Here is a 24,001-nt window from a genome sequence, read left to right on the forward strand (position 1 = left end):
GTTGCCATGCGGAGAATCTGCCTGACCTACATTCATCCTGCACACACACACACAGGCTGTGTGTGTGTGTGTGTGTGTGTGTGTGTGTGTGTGTGTGTTGCTCAGAGGCACTCAGGCAGCAGCTTCATTAATAGTTGATGTGTTTCCTCTTCAGGATCTGTGTGCATGTTGTTTTACTGTCTTTGTGAGGACCTGCTCCAGCTGCAGGACGCTGCCTTCGTCATCACATGATCAAACATCATGAAGCTAAACTCCCATGATGCTTCAGTCTGAGCATCAACACAAACCAAGACAGGATTTAAAGATAATGAATCACAGGTGAAGTTAAAGCTGTTTGTTAAAACAGGAAGTAAAAGAGTCAAGAGTTCTGTATTTATAACAAACATAAACATATTTATAACAAACAAACATAATTTAAACTGTAGAGAGCAAATGTGTGTGGGGGGGTGATGGAGGAGGTGATGGAGGAGGCGATGGAGTCTTCAGCAGATGATGAGCCTTCAGCAGGTTGAACTTCAGCTGCTACAGGACGTCCTCTGATGGGGGGGGGGGGGGGGGGGGGGGGATGGGGTTACAGACAGGAGGTGGACCTCTTCCTCCAGTCTGCTGCTGAAAACCAATCAGAGATCACAACATCACACAACAGGAAGTAAACAGATTTAAACAGGTCGAGGAGAAAGAGGACGTTCATAACACATGACATACAGAGACAAACTGTTGCAGATCAATAAAGTTTCCTGTTCAACACAGAATCACAGGAAACATCAACAGTAACCCCGACCCTGACCCCGACCCCGACCCTGACCCTGACCCTAACCCGCTAAAGGAAACTCCAGTGTCTTCTCTGCTGAAGGAGATAAAAAAGGAAACCTGGACCAGTTCTGATCAGGTCTGACACTGAACTGACACAACTGACCTGAGATCAGCTGATCTGATTCAGAGTAAACAGCTGGGAGACACACACACACACAGAGAGAGAGAGTAACAGATTACTCTCAGGATGTAATCTGACCTGAGGACAATCTGTTCTTTGGAGAACTCAGAGTGCTGGTCCTGAGGTGTGAGTGTGAACCTCCTGCTGAGCACGAGCACAGGAGGAGTCTGAATAACAAAGATGGGGGGGTCCCATTGTTCTGATGTTAAACCTTGTGAGGAGGAAACAGCTCAAACTGCGGCTGTTACCAAAATAAAAGTTTGTGTTCCCTCAGTTTAAATCAACAGTCTGATGATCTGAGAGTAAAAACTCATCTTCAGCTTTGACTTTGATTCTTTGATCAAACATGTTTAAAGACAGAAATCACATCAAGCTTCCTGCAGGGCTTTTATTTTGTTAGCGCCGTTTTATTTTGAAACAGCTGAGCGGAAGTGTTCGGTGTGAGTCTGCAGCTGCAGCAGTGAGGGTGAGTCTGTGGACAGAGACTGAGGAGAGAACCCCGCGACTCACTGAGCAACACAACTTTACTCTGTTTAACTACAACGACACGTCCCGCTTTAATCCTGCTTTAATCCTGGTTTAATCCCGGATCAATCCCGGATTTAACCTGGCAATCAGCGGCTGTTTCAGACCGGAGGTTCAGACTGTCCAGGTATTTAAACAGCTGCTGCTCTGATTTACAGCTGTTGCTTCATGTGTTTTGTTGTTGTGTTGTTGTGTTTTCTTGTTGTGTAGTTGTGTCTCTACAGGCCTCTGAGTTTTTATTCTGTCCTGAATTATGTTTCCATAACGTTTGTTTAATGTTGTTTTAACGTTGTTAATGTTTGTTCAGTTTCTCTGGAGTTCAGACTCAGTTCATCTGAACCTGGATCAAATAGAAACAGGTTCACATTCATATTTCCATCATTAATGCTGCATGTTTTGGTCTGTAGTCTACAATTACAACAGCCTGTCACATTATATTGTCTTTCAGGACAATAACACCCCCTATTTAAAGGATTATTAACATCGATAATATTCAACACTAATGATGCTCAATTCTGCTGCTGGACTGTGAGAAAAAAATACAAATTAAAATAACTGAGAGTGAAAATGGAAAATGTGGAGCATAAAGAAAACGTAGTATAGGCCTCAGGTTTACATCGTGTTTGTTTACTTCATGTTTACTTTGTGTTTACATCACATTTACATCATGTTGATGTGGTGATGATGTAGGTTTCAGACCATTGGGACTTCAGTCCAGGTCCAGATCCAGGTCCAATGTCCACCTCCACGACCGTGATTGGTTGGTTTGTACCTGTCTCTCAGTTTAGTGGTTCATCACCTCCTCCTCCTCTGACATGAAGAAACTCAGCACACTGACGTTTAAACCACTTAAATATTCGATTGCATTCTCAACGTTAATATTGTGCGATCTCTGTGTGACTCCTCCTGGTGGTGTGAAGGTGGAACTGCAGAGAGGACATATAAACCAGGTTTTAGGACCGAGAACCAGGGACCAGGTTTTATCAGCACAGAGATCAGCTGTTCACAGACCTGCATCACCTGAGGGGGGAGGAGAGGTGAGAGTAACCCCCCCCCATACATCCTGATCAGTGTGTATTGATGAATGTTGGAGCGGCTCAGTGAAGGTCTGCAGACAGAGGCAGGACTGAAGCTGCAGGTCTGAACTCGACTCAGGACACAGAGTCTGAGGTTCAGGGTTTATTAACATGTTGTTATTGCTTATTGTTGTTATCTGCTCTCTGTTGTTGTTGTTTACAGACTGCAGGTCTGTGTGTGACTGATGTCAGATCAGTTTAATAACACATATATTTTCTCTGCTGTCAGAGAGTAAAGTAATAGATTACTCTGTCAGTAACTGTGAGAACCTGGCTCATCCTGGTTTTAGCCTCTCACTCATTTCCTCTTTTTTCATCGCTGGTTTCCTTCTTCCTGTTTCCTGTTGAGCTCCACGTCCTGTTCTCAGGGATGTCAGAGGACACCAGGTCCTGGACTCTGAGTCCTCTGCTGCTGGACCCAAAACCTCAGACCAGGTCTAAGAGTTCAGATCTGATTCAGACTGAAGAGACAGTTTAAAACTTGAGGAGCAAAGAGAAATGAAGACGGCAGCTGTGGATGGAGCAGTGTTCATCTGTCTGTTTACAGAAAACAGATCTCAGAGCAGAATCAGACGGATAAACCTGCTGCTGTCAGTTCCTTTGAGACACAGAATCTGAACTCGTGTCTGCAGGAAAAACTTTAATCCATCCCATATCAACATAGAGTTAAGACCAGGAAGTCAGTTAGCATGTTAGCATGTTAGCTCTTCCTGTTGTCAGTGTGTTTCTGGTTAAATGTCTGAAATAAGGTCTGTGGTTTTAACACAAGCTCAAGACATTTTCAGGTTTTATTCTCCGACATAAAATGGGTCAGTAAATCCCCCACTCCTGATGTTTGAAGCTTTTACGTGTCTTAAAAAAGGCGGTTGCTAACGAGTGTCTAAATGAGACTACAGAGGTTGTCGGGGACGTTAACATGAAAACCCATCTACTCACCAGTCCACCTTTACAGCCTCGTTGTGTTTCTACTCACGCTCTTTCAAACTCTCACTAACTTTCTAAGAAGAAAGGCTTTTGTAGAAGAGCTCAGAGCTAAATGAAATGACCAGTTGGAAGCTTAGTGGTGGAGACGTTGACGTCATGTGACCACAACGTCTTCATTTGTTTTATTAAACTGGGGATGAGGAGTTTCCTGATGAAGCTGACTCTTCTTCTGTTTCTTCTTAGGCTGCGACTGTTTAACTCCCCCTGTTGGAAAGACAAAGAACTGCACCTGCACTGCCAGCTAACGGCTAACAGTTAACGGCTAACCAGTGGTTGTGCTGGTGTTGGATGGCCACAGGAGTGAACTACTGGAACTCTTATGAACCCAGTTACAAGGTGAGAAGCTCTGATTGGTCAGTTTTGGGTGTGTGGGTCCAGGTGTGTTTGATTCATTACAAGGTGTCATGATGACTTCCTGTTGTGCAGGTGAGTGAGTGTGTGTGGGGCGGAGAACAGGAGTCCAGCAGTGAGGAGGGAGGAGGAGGGGTCACATGGGAAACACCTGCCATGGAGGTCAAAGGTCAACTCATTCCAGCACCTGGTGAGAACAAACAACAGCATTTAAGACCTGAGACAGAAGCTGATCTGAGGTCTGTCACTGACTCTGTGTGGATGTGTGTTACCTGTGTGTGTGCAGACCCTCTCACCTGTCCGGACAGGAAGCAGAGGGAGCGAATGGCAGAGCTGCAGGAGAGGAGGCGGAGCCTACAGGTGCTGCTGAGCACACGATTGGCTGAGCTCAGACGCATCTGTCTGCAGGAGGCGGTGAGTGATGTCATCATTAGGCCCCACCCCCAGAGAGGGATCATCAATCACAGCTAACTATCCTGGTCAGGGTCCCATCTGTTCCTGGACCCGTCTGGTCCTGGGTCTTCTGACTCCCATAAGTAAGGGTGGTGTGACATGTTTCCTGCACTCTCATTGGTCAGGAGCTGACAGGTGCGGTGCCCAGTGACTTCCCCCTGGAGGCCGGAGAGAAACCCCCCTCTGTCCGACGGAGAGGGGGAGCGTCCCGTCACGGAAACAGGAAGTGTAGAGCAGAGGTGAGCAGCTGATGAGTTCATCTACCTGTGACCTGTGATCTGGTCTGTGGTCTGAGATCTGTGATGTTTCTGATGTTGTGATTTGAGTTTTGAAAGTCGAGCTTCAGTAAAACATGATGGAGTTTTTCTATTTATTGTCAGTGAAATGACGAGTTACAAATGGCTGAGAGAACTGAGCTGTGATCAAGACGCCAACTTTATGTCTGCAGTGTCTCTGCTGTATATTTTATAGTGACGACTTGAATTACTGCTGCTGCTGCAATAGCCTGTTATAAATTTGCAAAATACCCGTTTGAGCCGAGAGAGAGAGAGACAAAGAGAGAGAGTAGTAGCTAACGTTAAGTCAGGTTTGTATTTGTATCTTCTACTGGCCCAAATCCCACAGAGTTTATTAGCTGTGTATGTCTCTACCTGTCAGTCCTCTGTCATTCAGGGCTGTGCCCGCTGGGGCGTCTTCTTCAGTAACGCTGTTGCTCGAGTTTTCATTAACATTTTCTGTCATTTTCTCTTCTATCTCGCTCCTATAAACATTAGCACCTGTGTTTACTCCTGCGCTCTGTGCTGTGTGCGTCAACCTAACCTGACCTGTCTCTAACTCTGTTCCAGCCTCCTGATTGGTTCAGTGCTGCACTATCCTCATTATCATTGGCTTTTCATATTGTCTGTCAGAACACAGGTGGAATGAGTTCTATCCACGTTGTTATCAGCCATGTTTTGAATGTCTATCAAGGAAAAGTTATATCATGATATATATCGATATTGTTTTATTGCCTAGCTGTAGATTCAGCTGTTGTTTCAGTCCTGGACTGATCCAGACCTCAGAACCAGACCAGAACCTGAGGAGGCTAAGTGAGAGCAGGTCCAGGTCCACAGATGAGGATCAAACTATTTATTTAAATAAATAATGTGTGTGTGTGTGTGTTTGCAGGAGGACGACTCTCAGCGTTCGAAGCCGAAGAAAACTTTATTCAGCGCCACTCTGAGGAAACACAATGACCCTGAACACAACACACACACTCAGATACACACACACCACGGCAAGAGGACTGTACACAGAGGCTGTCACACAGGTAACACACACACACACACACACACACACACACACTCTCTCAGCTGGCAGCAGATGAGAAGCCTTTGTTTCAGGAAGTTGAGGAAATCTGCTTCTTCCTGCTTTTATTCTGAAACTCTCTGTGTGTGTTTCCAGATGACACAGTGAGGTCAGAGAGCAGCTCGACATCAGACTCAACAGGACACGACAACGGTAACACACACAGACACACAGAGCGCTGTAGCTGCCGCTCCCCCTGCTGGCTCAGACAGGAAACAACATCTCTCTGCTTTTACTTTGGTAGTTTTATTCATGATGAAATATTCAACAGTTTGTGGATCAAAGCGTCTGGACCCATCACACAGTTCCTTTATTATCTTTATTTAACTTGTATTTTCCTTCATGTTATTATATCATCAGTGTTGGACAAGACGCCTGGTTGAACTGTAGCATACAGCTCTGAGTCTGTCACTGTTCGTCTCCATGTGTTATAAATAAAGTTGGTTTAAAAAACACCTGTTGGTGTCAGTGCAGTCAGATTCTCTGAACACTTCAGTTCCCTTCCTCAGTCCTCATCAGTTCTTCTTTTGACTCAGAGTTACACCTGAAGTCACCTGTATGACCTCAGAACCTGGTTCATGGTTCAGAGCTCTGATCCTCCAGAACTCAGACTGAGCAGAGCCACACCTCCACCAACACAAACAGACAGACAGACAGACAGGCAGGCAGACAAAACATTATATAACATAATGTTTTTTTTCAGACTGTGTGAACATCTCTAACATGAGTCCGTTTATGTTTGTTTACATGTTGCTGTTGTTGTTGTTGTTGTTGTTGTGCTGCAGCTCAGTGACTCTCTGTGTCTCTGTCAGATGACAGTGTTTCTCAATGCCGCCCACCGCTGGTCTCTGCTGGTTCTCCAGTTGAGGTTTTCTACCAGAACAAAACCAGGAGGAACTCCCTGCACAACAGGTACATTCACCTCCACATTAGTATGTTAGCTTAGCATCTTAGCTCAGACATTTAGCATGTTAGCTTAGCTTGTTAGCTTAGACATTTAGTATGTTAGTGAGTTTTCTTTGCACTTGTGTAACTCTGAAACATGACTCCATAGATCTACTCTTCCAGGAAATACACAGAAGCAAAAGTACCTGATAATACAAGAAGTTACAGTGTTACTGAAGTCTTTCAGTATAATCTGGAAAATGTAGTTTAAGTATTAAAAGTAAAAGTGAAACCAAATATTAAAATGTTAATAATTAAAAATCAGATCACAAACTAAAACTATGAAATGCTTTTACATGATAAACAAAGTAAACAATTATTAAGTTACAGATTACCACAACTACTCGATTACTCAATCACTAATGGATTAATTGATCTAATTGTTTCTAATGTGCTTTTAGCTCTGTCTGGATCAGCCTGTCCCTCTTCTCTTTCAGGTCTGATCATCCAGAGACTCTTCAGACTCACAAGCCCCTCCCCTTGCCTCCCTCCCACCCTCCCCCTCGCTCTCAGGATTCCTCCTCCTCCTCTGGCCCCTCTGATCTCGGAGCGGCAGGTGAGGGGAGGGTGAACGCCGCCCGTCGCAGTAACAGCTCTGACGGCCTCCTGGACCGCGTCTCCCCCCCAGAGGAGGAGGGGGGGCCACAGCAGGGAGGATTGTGGGTAAATGGTCTTTCCGGGTCCAGAGGAACAAATGTCGCCGGAGCGTTCAGGAGCTCTGAGACGCTGACAAGAACGAACACCAGACTGGCCGAGGGGGGAGGGAGGGGGGAGGGGGCGGGAAGAGCAGAAAGAGGGGGGGGGGGTACAGTGAGGTCCTGCTGGACTACGTCTGGGGCAAACAGCAGCAGCTGCAGCGACAGCAGTCCCAGACCAACAGCAGGCAGCCAATCACGTCGCAGCACCAGCTGCTCTACAACGGTTACTCCGCCCAGCAGCCGTCTGCAGCCCCGCCCACCTACCGTGGTAACCATGGTGACCAGTGGCGAGTCAAAGTGACCCGCACCAAATCCTGCGGCCCCTTCCTCCCAGTGCAGCAGAGCCAGTCTGATACCCACAATCCTCCTCTGTCCGCCATCCAGCCAGACCCCCACCCCCACCTGCTGCCCCCCCGACCCCCACAGCTGCCCCCCAACCAGGACGCCCAGCTGGAGGAGGCCACCAGGAGCCTGCACAAGGCCCTCGCCCTGGAGGGTAAGAATCGACTCTATCACACAGCAGAGGAACACCTGGAAACACCTGAGTCCACCTGAAACACCCAAATCCACCTTAAACACCTGAGTTCAGCAGGACATGAAGTCACATGAAATTAGATCACCTCACCTGAGTCTACACAGTGTGAACTCCTGATTGGCTGAAAACACCTGATCCAGGTGATCTGAAGTGCTCAGGGCTGGAATATCTGCAGGATTGACTCCTTGTGACCTTACTTTGGTCCTGGGTCTGGCCTGGTCTAGATTCTGAATCTAAAACTGATTCATATTTGATGTAAAACCAGGTTTGGATCGTTCTCAGGTGTGACTCAGGTAAACTTACCTGTAACTTCTCTGATCTCTGGTCGACAGGTCTGAGGGACTGGTACCTGAGGAACACCATAGGCTCCACCCACCCAAACCAGGCCAATGTAAAGGTGAGCACAGGTGGCACCACAGGGCTCTCCACTAAGTTGAACGGCGGGGTCAAAGGTCAGGCAGGTGGAGGCGGAGCTCTGCAGCGCAGACGGACGACTCACAGCATCACCCAGCTGTCAACAGAGACGACTCATCATGCTCCATCGCATCACAAACAGACGCTGCCGCATTCAGCCACGTTCCACGGACACCCGCTGCACGGCAGGTAGGAGGCAGCTCACCTGTCCAGGTGCTATGAGAACACCTGAGCCTGTACCTGACCACCTCTGTCTCTCTCTCTTTCTCTCAGGTCTGTGGAAGGCCCTCTCTACCACGACTCCTTCCCTCAGAAACAGGAAGTTCTTCTCAGAGACTTACCTGTGGACCAGCCGTCTCCAGGGACCCTTGTCTGACTCACCAACCAATCAGGACACTCGCAGACAGGTGAATGGACCAATCACAGGCTGGCTTCCTGGGATCAACCACCACCTGTGTGTCCAGGTGACTGAATCAAACACACCTGTAGATGGGCAGAGGTCCTGGTCCCAGTAGATGTTCTTGCTCTGCTGGAGATCCTCCACCTTCTTCTCCCGAGACCCCGTCCACCATGATGATGTCACTGCTCAGGTGGAGGAAACTGGATAAACCACAACAAACCAGGACCAGGTCTCACAGGAGATGATCTGGTGTTTGTATCAGGGATGGAAATCAACAAACCGACTCCCCCTCCCTCCCTTTCCTTCTGACATTTTTAACTTTTCTAGGACGTCTCAGACTCTGCTCAGACAATCAGGACTCATCAGAGACAGTGATGAAGATGAAGATGGTGATGATGCGCTCTCTCTCTCTCTCTCTGAGGACAGCAGCACTCTGACATCACCAGCTCAGTCCAGCCAACCAGCAGTTTCTAAAGTCTGAAGATGAACTTTTATAAAACTGATCAGGTGACCTGTTCGATCCCTCAGGTGAGTCCTTCAGAAACCAGCAGCTGAAGATCCTCCAGGTGTTTTCACAGCCTGGATTCAGCGTCTCTGCACTAAACATGAAGACTCAGCTTCCTGTTGAAGACTGAACATGTCTGCTCACACAGAACGGGTCTCAGTCAGAACCGTTCCCAGACCCAGTCAGAACCCAAACCGCATCAGGAGCCTCATGTACAAACTGTAGGATCCAAACCAAAGGTCACAGCAGCGTTGGTTCATCATGATGTTTATTTACAACTGAGTCACCTTCAACAGGTGACACCCCCACACCTGTCTGTTAGCCTGTTAGCCTGCTAGCCTGCTCTGAGCTCCACCAGTGTTTCCTGTGTTCAGGAGATGGGAAATGAAACCAACATTTAAACCCTGTTCTTTTCATGAAAAGAACTACAAACATGGCCGCCCTGTGCTCAAATCTGTACACTACGTTATGCTAAGTTCAATTCTGAACTGGGATGGCGTTCCAGTTGAGAAGTCAGAGAAACATGAACACTCTCAGAGCTTTTATAGACAACTTCTAACCAGATCTGCTCCACCTGAAGAACACCAGCAGAGAGTTCACTGCTGTTGATGTGAGGAGCAGCCATCTTGGATTCTGATGTCGGGGTTGGGTCAGAGAGAAACTTGAATGCAGCATTAGCCCTGTTCTTTTCAGAAAAAGAACTACAAACATGGCCGCTGTGTGCGCTACATTACAATTGATTAATCTGCACATTCATTGATTAACAGACACATCAGTTTCTCAGCACAGAAAGACTTTTTATTTATTATCAGATGAGGTCAGAGAAAAGTCAAAGGTCAAAGGTCAGAGATAAACCCAGCAGATCTGAGGCTCCTGATGCTGTGGATCAGCAGCTGCTGCACCAACACTCTGACTGATCTCAGATCAGCTGAATCAACATGTGAATATTTTATTTTGAAAGTTTTTTATTTTAAACTTCCTGTGTCTAATCAGCCTCAGAATCCAGATCCAGATTCAGTCTGAGAGCAATAAGAGGATCTCTGTGTCTCAGCAGCGACAATCAGACGACGATGTCACAGTGTTGATTGATTCTTTTGTGATTGATTGGTTTATTGATCAACTGAAATGATCTGTTTTGTACTGAGCTGTGAACACTTTTATAAAACGTATGAGATGAAGTCAGCGGAGGAAACTGCCCTGAGATCAGCTCCTCCACTGATCACAGTATTTATTATTGTTGTTGTTGTTGTTGTTGTTGTTTGTCGCTGACTCCGGCTCAGCGTTTGATCAGTTTTTGTTCCTGTCATCAGTTTGTTCTCAAACCAAAAACTCTGTCTCCTCTGTTCTGAGATCAGTTTTACAGAATCAGGTCTTTGAGTGTCACAGAAACCGTCTGACCTCCAGCTCCCTCCCAACGAAGCCGTGGTCACATGACAGACGCTGGAAACGCCTGGTCAGTGATGTCACACAGGTGTCATCTCAAACAGCAGCAACAGTAAAAACACCTGAGCTTTATTCACGTGAAATAGCCCCGCCCACCTCCAGAACCCCCCCCCCCCCCGACAGGACTGGACTTTACCAGGAAAGTCCTGGTAAAGTCTTTCCTGGTGAAGTCACTCAGGTTGATTGACAGCTGTCATGTGACAGCGGCTTCAGTCCCAGCATGCACCTCTCGAGTCTCACACCAAAGCAGAACAGACGTCAGGACGAAACACAAACATTAAGTAAATAAAGTTTCAGCCCGAGTACTGCGGTACCTCTGTGTAGTACTCTGTAGTATTCAGGGCTGGAGCTGGGATTACAGAGGCCTCAGGTCCAGACTCCTTCCCCATCTCCTCCACCTCCATCTCCATCTCCTTGATTTGTCATGTTTCATGTTCAGGAGTGTCATGTGACCACAGAGTCATGTGAGCACCTCTGTGTCCTCAGAACTTCAGCCCTGACCTGTTCAGTACTCTGTTGGAGCAGTATTAACTCAGCTGTGTGTCTCTGCTGTGGTGCGTTCAGGTGCACTCTGTGCAGTCGGTCTTTGTTTCTAAAAATCATTTTCTATCTTTTTGGACTTTAATCTCTGACTGTTTCTACTTTTTCACTGAACTTTCTGCTGTTTCACCCTCCTGTAAATAAACCACTGTAAACAGACTGTTTTTAAATAAAGTTTTCTCTTCACGCTTCAATCCAGACTGACAGTGTTGGTGGATATTTGACCTGCAGGGGGCGCTGTCTTGTGTCTTTACCCCACAGTCACACCTGAGCAGAAGAAAACCGTGACACTTGCTGGTCTGTGACTCAAACTACAACAAACATCTGTCAGTAAGAAATAAATTAGTTTTATTATGTAAATAATAAACAGGTAAATATTAAGAATCAGACCTACTATTTCATCACCCACACCTGACCTTATTTTAAACTGACTCGGGCAGGTGGAGGTGTGTCCTGCTACAGCTGCATCACACTTTCTAATCTTATTCATTTATTGTCCTCTAAAACAGAGAGAGGAGAGAAGGAGAGAAGGAGAGGAGTTAGAGAATGAGAGGAGGAGAGAAGGAGAGGAAGAGAGGAGGTCAGGGACAGTATTAGGACGCGGCCCGTCCTCTCAGGTAAACAGGCTGAACTTTCTCCGGCGCCGTTAAAACTCCGTTAAACCGGTTGAACATCAACTAAAGCGATAGGATCTCGGAGGAGAAACATCAGGAGACTCTGGACCTGACTCCGGGTCAGAAGAACCGGGTTAGATATTCTGAGTCTTTTCATGTTCACACCAGACAAACTACAAACTTCTTGTGTTAGCCGTTAGCATCGTTAGCATCGCTCGGCTCCGCTGCCGGGTCATTAATCCCGGGTTAAACTCTTAGCTCGGCTCGGTGTCGGCTCCGCGGGCTCGGTACCGGAGTTCACGTCGACAGATCATTAGAGGAGGAGTTTTTATCGGTGACTGGGTGAATAACGGAGGCTGTGTCCTGTTAGCCGGCGGCTATTTACCGGACAGTCAGAGGCTAATGGTACCGGAGCTAACGACCCGGAGCCGGGGATTTACTGGGTTTAATCCGTGTCACCGACCGAACCGACGACTGATTAATACAAAGGTTTAAAGGACGAAGCGGACACATCCGGGACATTGCCGTTACCGTTAGGGTGAGAGTTACTGAGGTAACGGTACGCTTACTTGAGTAATTTACTGCAGTACAAGAAGTAACTATACGCGAGTATCACAGTGAAATGAGTTACTCTTCAGATTCATGAGTAAACAACACGTTACTCTGTTACTTAAGCAACAAAGGATCAGTTTAATTACTGATTATTTTCTGTCAGAGTTATTGATCAGTAATTAAATCAGAACCATCATTAATTCAATGTCAATTCAATTCAGTTTTATTTATATATCATATCACAACAAAAGTCATCTCAAGGCGCCTTTCATACAGAGCAGGTCTAGACCGTCCTCTTTAAAATAGGTATTTCTTTGTTGAGAGAGACCCAACAAAGAAATACCTGAAGAATTTTGCGAAATTCGCAATTATTCGATTGGTCGACTGATCAGTTTCCAGTAACATTGATCTGTTAGCAGCAGCAGGAAGTGATGTCATTGACGTCTCTTACCTGTGCAGGTGAGGCTCAGACTCTGAGATCATCATGTCGTTTCCCTGACGACGACCCCGCCGTCCTCTACGGACCCCTCCTGTGACACGCTGCCGTTCCTGTTCTCTGATTGGTCGCCCCTCACCTGTCTGTCATCATGGAGCTGACCTATCAGAATCTGCCAGCTCAGCTGAGGCGGAACTCCAAACTCAGGAAGCTGACGGCCGCGCTGCTCGCCGCCTACGCCGTCAGAAAACTGTCACTGTACGTCTGGAGGAGGATACAGGTGAGACACACACGCACGCACGCACACACACACACACACACACACACTGACAGTAACTGTGGGCGTGTTTGATGTGTTCTCAGGGGAATGCACCAGGTAAACAGCTGGGTGGAGCTAACCTCCCTGTGGGTGTGGTCGCCTCTGAGGAAAACAACAGAGAGAAAAAGAAGAAGAGAGACAGCAGGTGAGAGAGAGACAGGTGAAGACTCTGATCACTGATCAGTACTGCAGTGAGGTGGTAGAACCTGAGTATTGATCCTGATGTATGTTAGACCTCAGAGGGTCGATGAACCTGAGGCCTGTTACCATGGTAACTTCAGGTGTAACTCTGGGTTTTCAGTCTGACGATGGTGGTTCACTTGTTATGGCAGTAAATCTCCATGGTAACTGATGCTGAATGGCTAACCTGCTCCAGGTTCACTTCAGAGGATCAGATCAAACTACTGACCAATCAGATGACTGGAAAACTGTGGTCATCATTTGTGCAGGATCCTGACAGGAACAGAGTTTCCAATAAAGATCAATAGATGTTTTTATAGATCAGTGAATGGTTTTGTTCCAGTCTTTGTCCACAACAGAGCTTCTAACAAACAGAGAGTTTCTCCCACTGAATGATCACACACTGACTGTTAGATCTTCATGTTGATTTTCTCTTCACACTGTTGAAGATTTCTGCTGATTCTAAATGAACATTTCAGTCAGATGGAGCTCAGACATGAACTCTCTCCTCTCCTCTCTGCTTTGGCAGCAGAAACACTCTGACATTACTGTCACTGTTTATCTGCATCACATATTCACACTAACTCACAATAAACCACCATCACACTAAGGAGCACAAACACTCACTCACTGAAAACACTTGGACTTATTTACAATAAATCCTCAGCCTGACTTTGATCACTGCTGATTATTTCTACTGTTTCTATTCTAGTCATGTGATCATATTGTTCACATTTCACCTTGTTAAATGTCATGTTAGGACGTGGCTGGAACTGAAACCACCTGCAGCTCTCAGCCTGACTTCTCATAGAATATTAGGTTCCTTACTCATGGTTCTGACAACGCTGCTTCAACTAACAACTCCACCTCTTTACCATGAACCATCAGGAAATCCTGGGTCACTGAACCAGGTGATAACCAGCTGATAACCAGCTGATAACCAGTCACTCTGTGGTTGTTAGGTTAGCCAGAGAAAGAGATCCTGGATCAGTTCAACCTGCTTCATAGAGCAGAGCTCTGAACCTCCTCAGGTGTGGTTGTGAGGACTTGTTGCCATGACAACAGGTCCAGATGGTCTCTCTGTCTCTGCAGGTCTCCAGCGGTGAACAGAGACTTCGTCCTTAGACTGTCTCGCCTGCTGAAGCTCCTGTTTCCACGGTTACTGTGTCCAGAGGTCGGACTGCTTATCCTGCACTCAGTGACCCTGATGACCAGAACTTTCCTGTCTGTCTACGTCGCTGCTCTGGACGGTAACCTGTCTGTCTGTCTATAACCTGTCTGTCTGTCTGTGTATAACCTACCTGTCTCTCTGTCTGTCTATAACTTGTCTGTCTGTCTATAACCTACCTGTCTGTCTATCTGTCTATCTGTCTATCTGTCTGTCTGTCTGTCTGTGATCATCAGGTATGTTGTTCTCAGGTGTGATCTTCAGGTTTGATCGTCAAGTGTGTTGTTCTGAGGTGTAGTTTTCAGGTGTGTTGTTCTCAGGTGTGATCATCAGGTATGTTGTTCTCAGGTGTGATCATCAGGTGTGTTCTCAGGTGTGATCTTCAGGTGTGTTCTCAGGTGTGTTGTTCTCAGGTGTGATCTTCAGGTGTGTTCTCAGGTGTGTTGTTCTCAGGTGTGTTCTCAGGTGTGATTTTCAGGTGTGTTGTTCTCAGGTGTGATCTTCAGGTGTGTTCTTTAGGTGTGTTGTTCTTGGGTGTGATCATCAGGTGTGTTGTTCTCAGGTGTGATCTTTAGGTGTGTTGTCAGGTTTAATTATCAGGTGTGTTGTTCTCAGGTGTGATCTTCAGGTGTGTTGTTCTCAGGTGTGATCTTCAGGTGTGTTGTTCTCAGGTGTGATCTTCAGGTGTGTTCTCAGGTGTGATCTTCAGGTGTGTTCTCAGGTGTGTTGTTCTCAGGTGTGATCATCAAGTGTATTGTTCTCAGGTGTGATCTTCTGGTGTGTTCTCAGGTGTGATCATCAGGTGTGATCTTCAGGTGTGTTGTTCTCAGGTGTGATCTTCAGGTGTGTTGTTCTCAGGTGTGATTTTCAGGTGTGATCATCAGGTGTGTTGTTCTCAGGTGTGATTATCAGGTGTGTTGTTCTCAGGTGTGATCTTCAGATATGTTGTTCTCATGTGTGATCTTCGGGTGTGTTGTTCTCAGGTGTGATCTTCATGTGTGTTCTTCAGGTGTGTTGTTCTCAGGTGTGATCTTCAGATATGTTGTTCTCAGGTGTGATCTTCAGGTGTGTTCTCAGGTGTGTTGTTCTCAGGTGTGATCATCAAGTGTGTTGTTCTCAGGTGTGATCTTCTGGTGTGTTCTCAGGTGTGATCTTCAGGTGTGTTGTTCTCAGGTGTGATCTTCAGGTGTGTTGTTCTCAGGTGTGATCTTCAGGTGTGTTCTCAGGTGTGTTGTTCTCAGGTGTGATCATCAAGTGTGTTGTTCTCAGGTGTGATCTTCTGGTGTGTTCTCAGATGTGATCATCAGGTGTGATCTTCAGGTGTGTTGTTCTCAGGTGTGATCTTCAGGTGTGTTGTTCTCAGGTGTGATTTTCAGGTGTGATCATCAGGTGTGTTGTTCTCAGGTGTGATCATCAGGTGTGTTGTTCTCAGGTGTGATTATCAGGTGTGTTGTTCTCAGGTGTGATCTTCAGGTGTGTTGTTCTCAGGTGTGATCTTCATGTGTGTTCTTCAGGTGTGTTGTTCTCAGGTGTGATCTTCTGGTGTGTTCTCAGGTGTGATCTTCAGGTGTGTTGTTCTCAGGTGTGATCTTCAGGTGTGTTGTTCTCAGGTGTGATCTTCAGGTGTGTTGTTCTCAGGTGTGATTTTCAGGTGTGATCATCAGGTGTGTTGTTCTCAGGTGTGATCATCAGGTGTGTTCTCAGGTGTGATCGTCAGGTGTATCGTTCAGAAGGATCCTCGCTCCTTCGTGCTGCAGCTCTCTAAGTGGCTCCTTGTTGCCGTTCCTGCCACATTCATCAACAGCGCCATCAGGTTCCTGGAGGGTCAGCTGACCCTGAGCTTCAGGAGCCGATTGGTCAACCACGCCTACCAGCTGTACTTCACCAACCAGGTACCACACAGAGACAGGAGCAAGTAAAGGTGTGTGACGTGTGACCTCTGATCTCTGACCTTGTCTCTCTGCAGATTTATTACCGTGTCAGTAACATGGACGCCCGTCTATCAAACCCTGATCAGTCTCTGACTGAGGACATCGCCATGTTCTCCGCCTCTGTCTCTCACCTGTACTCCAACCTGACCAAACCCATCCTGGACGTGGTTGTCACCTGTTATACTCTGCTGCGCACCGCCCAATCTAAAGGTGGGTCAGCCTCCGCCTCCATGTTTAACCTGGCTCAGAGTCACCTGACCTCACCACGCTCCTCCTCCTCCTCCTGCAGGAGCCAACACCACGTGGCCATCGGTCATTGCTGGCCTGGTGGTGGCGCTCACCGCTAAAGTCCTGCGCTCCTGCTCGCCACGGTTCGGGAAGCTGGTGTCCGAGGAAGCGAAGAGGAAAGGAGACCTGAGGTACATGCACTCACGCATCATCGCCAACTCCGAGGAGATCGCCTTTTACAGAGGACACCAGGTAAACACACAGCGCCCTGGCTAATGTTAGCTAGGTTAGCTGGAAGTTGCCATCATCCCTGTGTTTTACTAACTCAGAGGAGGCTTTTTGTTGTGTGTCTGACTGTGTGTTGCTCACGTATGTGTTTTATTGTTTTTGCTTTTATTTGACATTTTTTCTTTGTGTGTTGGGCACTTTGTGGTTTTATAAATAAATTTGACTTACTCACTTATTAGGTTAGGTTTTATCAAAGGCTGCTAACGCTAGCCAGCTAAGGTGAATAAAGGTGGACATAGCTAGCTATCTGCACCCAGCTAAGGTGAAAACAGACAACTTTAGCTATTTTTGGCAGCACAGAAAAGGACTGACAACTGAAACATGAAGATGTGGCTCAGAGCAAGAAACACCCTGTAAAACCCAGAGCTTATATTAGGGGTACCTGCTAATGTTAGCTATGTTAGCTGGCTAACTTTAGCACCAAACTTTGCGTCAAACTGTATCTTATCAGCTGCGGCTGTTTCCTCTTCTCTTCCTCGTCACAGTGAAAACAGTAGAATGACTCTGAATAGACTCAGCAGTGCAGCATCTGTAGAACAGGTGAGACTCAGAGAAGTTGGACTAGGAAACAGGATTTTCATTGGTCGTGACATCAGACTGAACAGGTGGATAATGAGAGGTTTAATAGGAGGAAGTGATGATGATGTCATGAGAGCGTGTGTCTGATTCTCAGGTGGAGATGTCCCAGCTGCAGAGGAGCTACAGGTCTCTGTCGTCTCAGATCCATCAGATCCTGCTGAAGAGACTCTGGTACGTGATGTTGGAGCAGTTCCTGATGAAGTACGTGTGGAGCGCCTCCGGCCTGGTGATGGTCGCTGTGCCCATCATCACCGCGACAGGATACTCCAAACATGGTAACACTTGACACCTGCATGCTGCACTTAACACCTGAGGCTGCTGACTGACCTCTGACCTCTGACCCTCAGACTCTGAGGAGGTGAAGCGGGCGGCCATGGTGATGAAGGAGGAGGAGCTGGTGAGTGAGAGGACGCAGGCGTTCACTACAGCCAGGAACCTCCTCAACGCCGGAGCCGATGCCGTGGAGAGGATCATGAGCTCCTACAAGGAGGTGCTCCTCCTTCTCCTTCCTCTACTCATTCTCCTCCTGTCTTCCTCCTCCCCCTCCCTCTTTCTACTCTTCGTCCTCTTCACTTTCTCCCCTCCTTCTCCTGTCTTCATCCACCTCCTCCTCTCTCCTCCCTTTGTAGCATCACAGACGTCAGATTGTCCCACAGATCTTGAACGTTTCAGGTGTGTTCACTGACCTGTGTGTTTGCAGGTGACAGAGTTGGCAGGTTACACAGCTCGAGTCTCTGAGATGTTAGACGTGTTTGAGGAGGTGAATCAGGGAATCTACCATCGCTCCTCGGACAGAGAGAAGGACATAACAGGAGGAGGAGGAGAGGTTGTCCAACATGGTCAGAGGGTCAGTGGTCGACTGGAGATCAGAGGTGGGTTCAGTGAGTGTGAGGAACAGAAAAACCAATCACTGATCCATAACTATATCTATTGATCTTTATCATCTGTCACTTTATTGTCAACTCTTTTGTCCCTGTAGTAATGATGACTGTAGTTTTCCAGTGATCTGATTGGTCAGTAGTTTGATCCTCTGAAGTTAACCTGGAGCAGGTGTTCAGCGTCAGTTACCATCTGATCTGAGATCTGACGACCACCTGCTGTGAATGAGTCGCTGCTTTATCTGTTAAACATGGAGAGCAGCAACATGTCTGACAGTGTCTCATGTTGTCGTGTGCAGGTCGGGTGATCAGTGTGGAGAAGGGGATTCGCTGTGAGAATCTGCCGATCATCACACCAACAGGAGACGTGGTGGTGTCCAGCCTCAACATCCAGGTAACACTCACCTGTAGCCAGCAGTAATGTTGCTGAGGTCTGGACCTCAGTAGTTGTTTCCCTCTCAGACGTTTTGCATTATATGTGAGGTTCATATTAATGTGATATTTACCATGTTTGCAGATCTGTTTTCAATCGGTCCCTTCACAACCTGTGGGACAACAGCACCTCCCAATGTATCAGCTAAACGTTATCAAGCTAGCTAGCTAATTAGCTAATACAACCTAATTTAGCTAGCTAGTTAGCTTGGCTTGCTAGCAGTGCTAAATTTGTAAACCAGGAGGTCCTGGAGCACCAGACATTCACCAAACATTCACCAAACAAACATTCACCTAGTCCTGATTCTAACCTGAATCCTAAAACCAGGAAGTGTCCTTTCAACCACAGAGACAGTGACTGTGTTCGAAACCGCATACTAACGTACTGCCTACTACATACTCAAACAGTATGTACTGTATACTGCCTACTAAATGAGCGTTTAAGTAGGTGGCCGTTCACACTGAAGCATACTACCATTATCCCAGAATGCATTTCACACCACCGGCGGCAACAGCAACAACTGGCGGCGATTTAAAGCAAAGATTTTTCACGTTTATTGATCGTTTCTCTGTCCTTTTAGTACATAGATTATTTTTTTAGGCGACAATATTGCCATATAGATTTCTAAATTGTGTTCAGTTAGTGTTATAAACTCCTGTTTATAAATCTGCTCTGAAGTTTTCGGAGTTCTGGGGAGAGCCGCTGGCCGGCCTGCCTTGTTTACCGCCGTTATCCTGGGTCCGAGGCTTCAGCTATGCCTCTCAGCCACCTGCTGTCACTCACAGCAGGGAGACGACAGAGGCGATCGGCTCTTCGTCTGCGGTACATTATCCAGATGTACATCAATTCTGGATTTCCCTCAGAAGTATTAACACACAATCAAGTTTCAGTCAGATTGCTAGCTCCCAGTAAATTAATGTGATGTGAACTGCTAAGACTGGGGGAAAGTAAGAAAAAAGAAAGAAAAGAAAAAGGTCTCTTTCTTATATATTGCTTATAAGAAGGTCTGTCATTGTGTGCCGTCTGACGGAACGCAATGCATTGTAGGGCGATTGAGTATATCCAGTAAGCTCACGGTGCATACTCTGAAATTGCTGATTGCTGATTTAGTACGCATTTCTCGCGTACACAAAATTTGCATACTATGCAATGTGAACACAGTACATACTAACTTTGATGTCAGACTTAGTATGAATAGTACGTTAGCATGCGGTTTTGAACACAGCCAGTTACTGTACTGCAGAGCTGTAGGGTGATGTCATCAAGATGATGTCATCAGGGTGTCTGTTGCAGCCTCTCTCTGATTGGTGCTGTCATGTTTGTGACGATGGTGATGATGTCACTGGTCACTGTGGAGCGTGCTCAGTACGGTCACTTCCTCTGTGAGGCCTCTGTTTAATCTGACTGAGGTCAAAGGTCACAGCTCATTATCATGAAACACCGTGTGTGTGTGTGTGTGTGTGTGTGTGTGTGTGTGTGCGCGGAGGAACATTCCTGTGGTTCAGATGTGGAAACAGAAGAAGAAGACAACAGAGCCTCCTCTCTGTCGTCTGTCTCTCAACCTTTGACCTCTGAGCTCTGACAGCTGCTCTGTGATTGGTCGGTTCTGACAGAGTGTCGTCACCCTCACAGATTTCACTGAACTGGTTCATTCAGTCTGGATCACAATCACAGGCTCAGGGCTCAGGACTGGACCCTATCAGGGTCTGGAACTGACACAGACCTTCAGAGGAACAGCAGCTGGTTCTTCTCCAGTTAAACTCAGTTCATGTGTTCACTCTCTCTGTCTCTGTCTCTCTCTCTGTCTCTCTCTCCCTGTCTCTCTGTCTCTCTCTGTCTCCCTGTCACTCCCTGTCTGTCTCTGTCTCTCTGTCACTCTGTCACTCTCTCCCTGTCTCTCTGTCTCTCTGTCTGTCTCTGTCTCTGTCTCTCTGTCTCTCTGTCTCTCTGTCTGTCTCTGTCTCTGTCTCTCTGTCTCTCTGTCTGTCTCTGTCTCTCTGTCTGTCTCTGTCTCTCTGTCACTCTGTCACTCTCTCCCTGTCTCCCTGTCTCTCTCTCCCTGTCACTCCCTGTCTGTCTCTGTCACTCTGTCACTCTCTCCCTGTCTCTCTGTCTCTGTCTCAGGTGGATGAAGGGATGAATGTGTTGATCACTGGTCCAAATGGTTGTGGGAAGAGTTCTCTGTTCAGGATCCTCAGTGGACTGTGGCCTGTTTACGGAGGAGTCCTGTACCGTCCAGACCCCCGACACATGTTCTACATCCCACAGAGGTACTGATACTACTGATACTACTAATACTATTACCACTGATACTGCTGATAGTACTACCACTGATACTATCCAGTCCAGTAGTAGTTTGACAGGTCTTGTGATAGACATGGACTAACTAACCAGTCGATGAGGTCTCAGCTGGTTCTGGGTCACCTCATGATCCTCATCCACCATCAGTACTGCAGCTGTACTGCAGTAGTGATATACTGATGTAGTCCTGTGTCCTGTACAGACCCTACATGTCAGAGGGGACCCTCAGGGACCAGGTGATCTATCCAGACTCTGTGGAGGACATGATTCAGAGGGGGGTCACTGATTCACATCTGGAAGAGATCCTCCAAATCGTCCACCTGGTCTACATCCTGGACCGAGAGGGAGGTCAGTCTGGGTGTGCGTCTGGGGGGGTGGGGGGTTGGTGTTCTGACGTCAGCGTGATGCGTTCAGGTGAATCTGAAATCAGTGTTTACTGCTGTAACACTGTGTTAATGTTTGTCCCTGGTTGTGTGTGTGTCAGGTTGGGAGTCAGTCAATGACTGGAAGGACGTCCTGTCTGGAGGAGAGAAGCAGAGGATGGGGATGGCTCGAATGTTCTACCACCGGTAAATATTCACCTGATACAGGTGAGGTCAGGTGAGGTCAGGCAGCAGGTAAACTCCTGTCAGACTGAACGCAGGGCACAGAGACTGTTACACACACTAGAGCGTTCAGAGGGATGAGTCTGGACCCACTGTTGGATCTCAGCTGTGGTCCTGGTCTGAGGTGGCCTGCTGAGACCAGGACCAGGATCTAGATCAGAGTCTGACTCTCTCTCTCTCTCCCTCTCTCTGTGTTGTGGGTGTCTCTCGCCCAGCCCTCGGTATGCTCTGCTGGACGAGTGTACGAGTGCCGTCAGCATCGATGTGGAGGGAAACATTTTCCAGGCTGCAAAGGATGCTGGGATAGCTCTGCTGTCAATCACACACAGACCCTCCCTGTGGTCAGTACACACACACACAGTTTTAATCTTGTGTTTCCATATTGAACCCGATGTAGTTCTGTTTCCAGTCCTGTGGGGGGCAGCAGATGTCTGATCAGGTCCCAGCTGCCCCACCCTCCCTAACGTCTCCGGTCCTCCTCCTCCCTCTCTGACAGGAAGTATCACTCTCACCTGCTGCAGTTTGATGGAGAAGGAGGATGGAGGTTTGAACCTCTGGACGCCTCCACCCGTCTGTCTCTGCAGGTAAACCACACCTGTCCCTACTCAGCAGGTCTAAAAGGCTCCAGACTGCTGGATCGAGTCTGAGTCAGACCTGAGACAGACAAACAGAGGACCCCACCCCCGAGCCCTGGCACCAGGTCTTTGAAGTTCTGAGGACCAAAATGTCCTCACTAGATAAAAGCACACACACACACACACACACACACACACACACTCTCTCACATGCTGGAGGCATGTTGTGCAGCTGATGGTTGCCATGGTAACCAGAGCATGTGCAGAGGCAGCAGTCAGGGGGTCGGTGGGGGGGGTCAGCTGATGAGCTTCAGTTATTTTAACATCTGAGATTCTTCTCTGTGAGAACCAGCAGCCAATCAGCTGCCACCGTCTGTGTCATGTGACCAGTCATCACTGCCGGTCATCATTAGATTAGTTTTTAAAACAACATGTTCACACAAAACCTGACTAACTCTATCTGTCTGATCCTGATCTCTGATCCTGGTCTCTGGTCTGTCTCAGGAGGAGAAGCAGCGTCTGGAGAACCAGCTGTCAGGGATTCCTAAGATGCAGCAGAGACTGGCAGAGCTGTGTGTCCTCCTGGGGGAGAGAGAGGGGGAGGCAGAGGAGTGAATAGATGAAGAGGGGTCTCCTGAGTTTTACTAGTTACCATGGAAACAGACTCAGCAGGACGGTCATGTGACTGAAACTGATGCTCAACTTCAGTTTGATGTGAAACAGCCTTCTGATCTGGACTGGACTGGACCGGACCAGACCAGACTGGACTGGACAGGAATCAGTGTTTGTCTCAGAAACACAGACCAGACTGGGCTAGAGTTAGAGCTCAGTACTGGCTCTGGATCAACTTCCCGCTGAAGAGTCAGATTCAGTCACATAACTCAGAGGTCAGCGGTCACGGTGAGGTCATGTGACCCCCAGCAGGTGATTTTTAAATTGTGCCATTTTTAACCTTTTAATGTTTCTACAATCGGATATTTTTACTGAAGCTGTTCCTTAATAGAAACTATATGATATGACTATAATCAATTAGCTGATTAATAAATCAGTACACTGCTGCTGAAGAGTTTGAATGAAGAGGAGACAGTCTGTGATGAAGGTGATGATGTCTTGAACTCAATTTTGTAGAAAATAAGATAAAGTAATAATGATAATAAACTGAGTGTGTGTCATACTTTTGAAAATAAAGTTACTGACGAGAGTCAGTTACTGAGTCACAGTTACTGAGTGAGTACTGCACTTGAGTAGAATTTAGGTAGTTTTACTTGAGTATTTTGAATATAAGTTAAATTATATGAAAGTACTGCAGTAGTTACATGTCAGAGGGAATATTGTAGTTTTTACATAAAGAAAATAAAACTTTATAAAATACAACATGATCCACATTAAACCAGAGACCGTTCACAGACCAGGACCCTGCAGGGGCAGAGACCATGTGGAGCAGGTGAGATGAGTCCTGGTCTCCAAACCAGGTTCCATTTACAGGTTCTTCTTCAGCTGGACCAGGATGAAGACTAGACCCAGGAGGAAGAGTGTTGTCCAGTCCAGACCAGAACAGTTCCTACCTGGTCTACAGTTTAAGGAGACCATCTCACTCAGACAGGACTCCAAGGCCACCTGCTCCTCATGGGTGTGTCCCTCTCACCTGGTCTCTGCCCCCTCAGGGTCCTGGTCTCATAAAAGACTCACAGACTCTGAGGAGGATGAGTCTCAGCAAGTCCAGAGCAGATACCTGCAGCAGAGTTCAAGGTCTGATCCGGATTT

At 47.1% G+C, this 24,001-nt stretch overlaps 1 protein-coding gene, 1 long non-coding RNA gene and 1 other non-coding gene across 3 annotated transcripts; all 3 read left to right on the forward strand.

The window, feature by feature from the left end:
* Positions 1-1,301: 1,301 nt before the first annotated feature.
* On the forward strand, positions 1,302-11,348 carry ccdc120a (coiled-coil domain containing 120a). Its single transcript, XR_007813505.1, has 11 exons — positions 1,302-1,586; positions 3,703-3,855; positions 3,946-4,060; positions 4,157-4,284; positions 4,449-4,562; positions 5,491-5,632; positions 5,767-5,823; positions 6,483-6,582; positions 7,053-7,809; positions 8,181-8,451; positions 8,536-11,348. It is a non-coding gene; the product is annotated as a coiled-coil domain containing 120a (transcript).
* A 363-nt stretch (positions 11,349-11,711) lies between these two features.
* On the forward strand, positions 11,712-23,395 carry abcd1 (ATP-binding cassette, sub-family D (ALD), member 1). The gene is made up of 17 exons (XM_018687446.2): positions 11,712-11,897; positions 12,776-13,032; positions 13,116-13,216; positions 14,344-14,501; positions 16,124-16,311; positions 16,386-16,560; positions 16,640-16,830; positions 17,540-17,720; positions 17,793-17,935; positions 18,146-18,317; positions 18,623-18,717; positions 20,881-21,026; positions 21,260-21,405; positions 21,542-21,626; positions 21,878-22,003; positions 22,159-22,246; positions 22,742-23,395. The coding sequence occupies exons 2-17, from the start codon at positions 12,904-12,906 to the stop codon at positions 22,850-22,852; spliced, it is 2,235 nt and encodes a 744-aa protein (XP_018542962.1). The 5' UTR covers positions 11,712-11,897; positions 12,776-12,903; the 3' UTR covers positions 22,853-23,395.
* LOC127142609 (uncharacterized) lies at positions 15,255-16,094 on the forward strand. Its single transcript, XR_007813510.1, has 3 exons — positions 15,255-15,277; positions 15,403-15,428; positions 16,043-16,094. It is a non-coding gene; the product is annotated as an uncharacterized LOC127142609 (long non-coding RNA).
* Positions 23,396-24,001: the final 606 nt, after the last annotated feature.

Source organism: Lates calcarifer, linkage group LG6 (genome assembly GCF_001640805.2).
Source record: "Lates calcarifer isolate ASB-BC8 linkage group LG6, TLL_Latcal_v3, whole genome shotgun sequence".
Lineage (NCBI taxonomy): Eukaryota > Metazoa > Chordata > Actinopteri > Centropomidae > Lates > Lates calcarifer.

Excerpts from the sequence above, each read along its gene's own strand:
- abcd1 (XM_018687446.2), top strand. The coding sequence starts at position 12,904 with ATGGAGCTGACCTATCAGAATCTGCCAGCTCAGCTGAGGCGGAACTCC. Across the intron at positions 13,033-13,115 it reads ACGTCTGGAGGAGGATACAG|GGGAATGCACCAGGTAAACA; the intron begins GTGAGACACACA and ends ATGTGTTCTCAG. Across the intron at positions 21,627-21,877 it reads GCTCGAATGTTCTACCACCG|CCCTCGGTATGCTCTGCTGG; the intron begins GTAAATATTCAC and ends TCTCTCGCCCAG.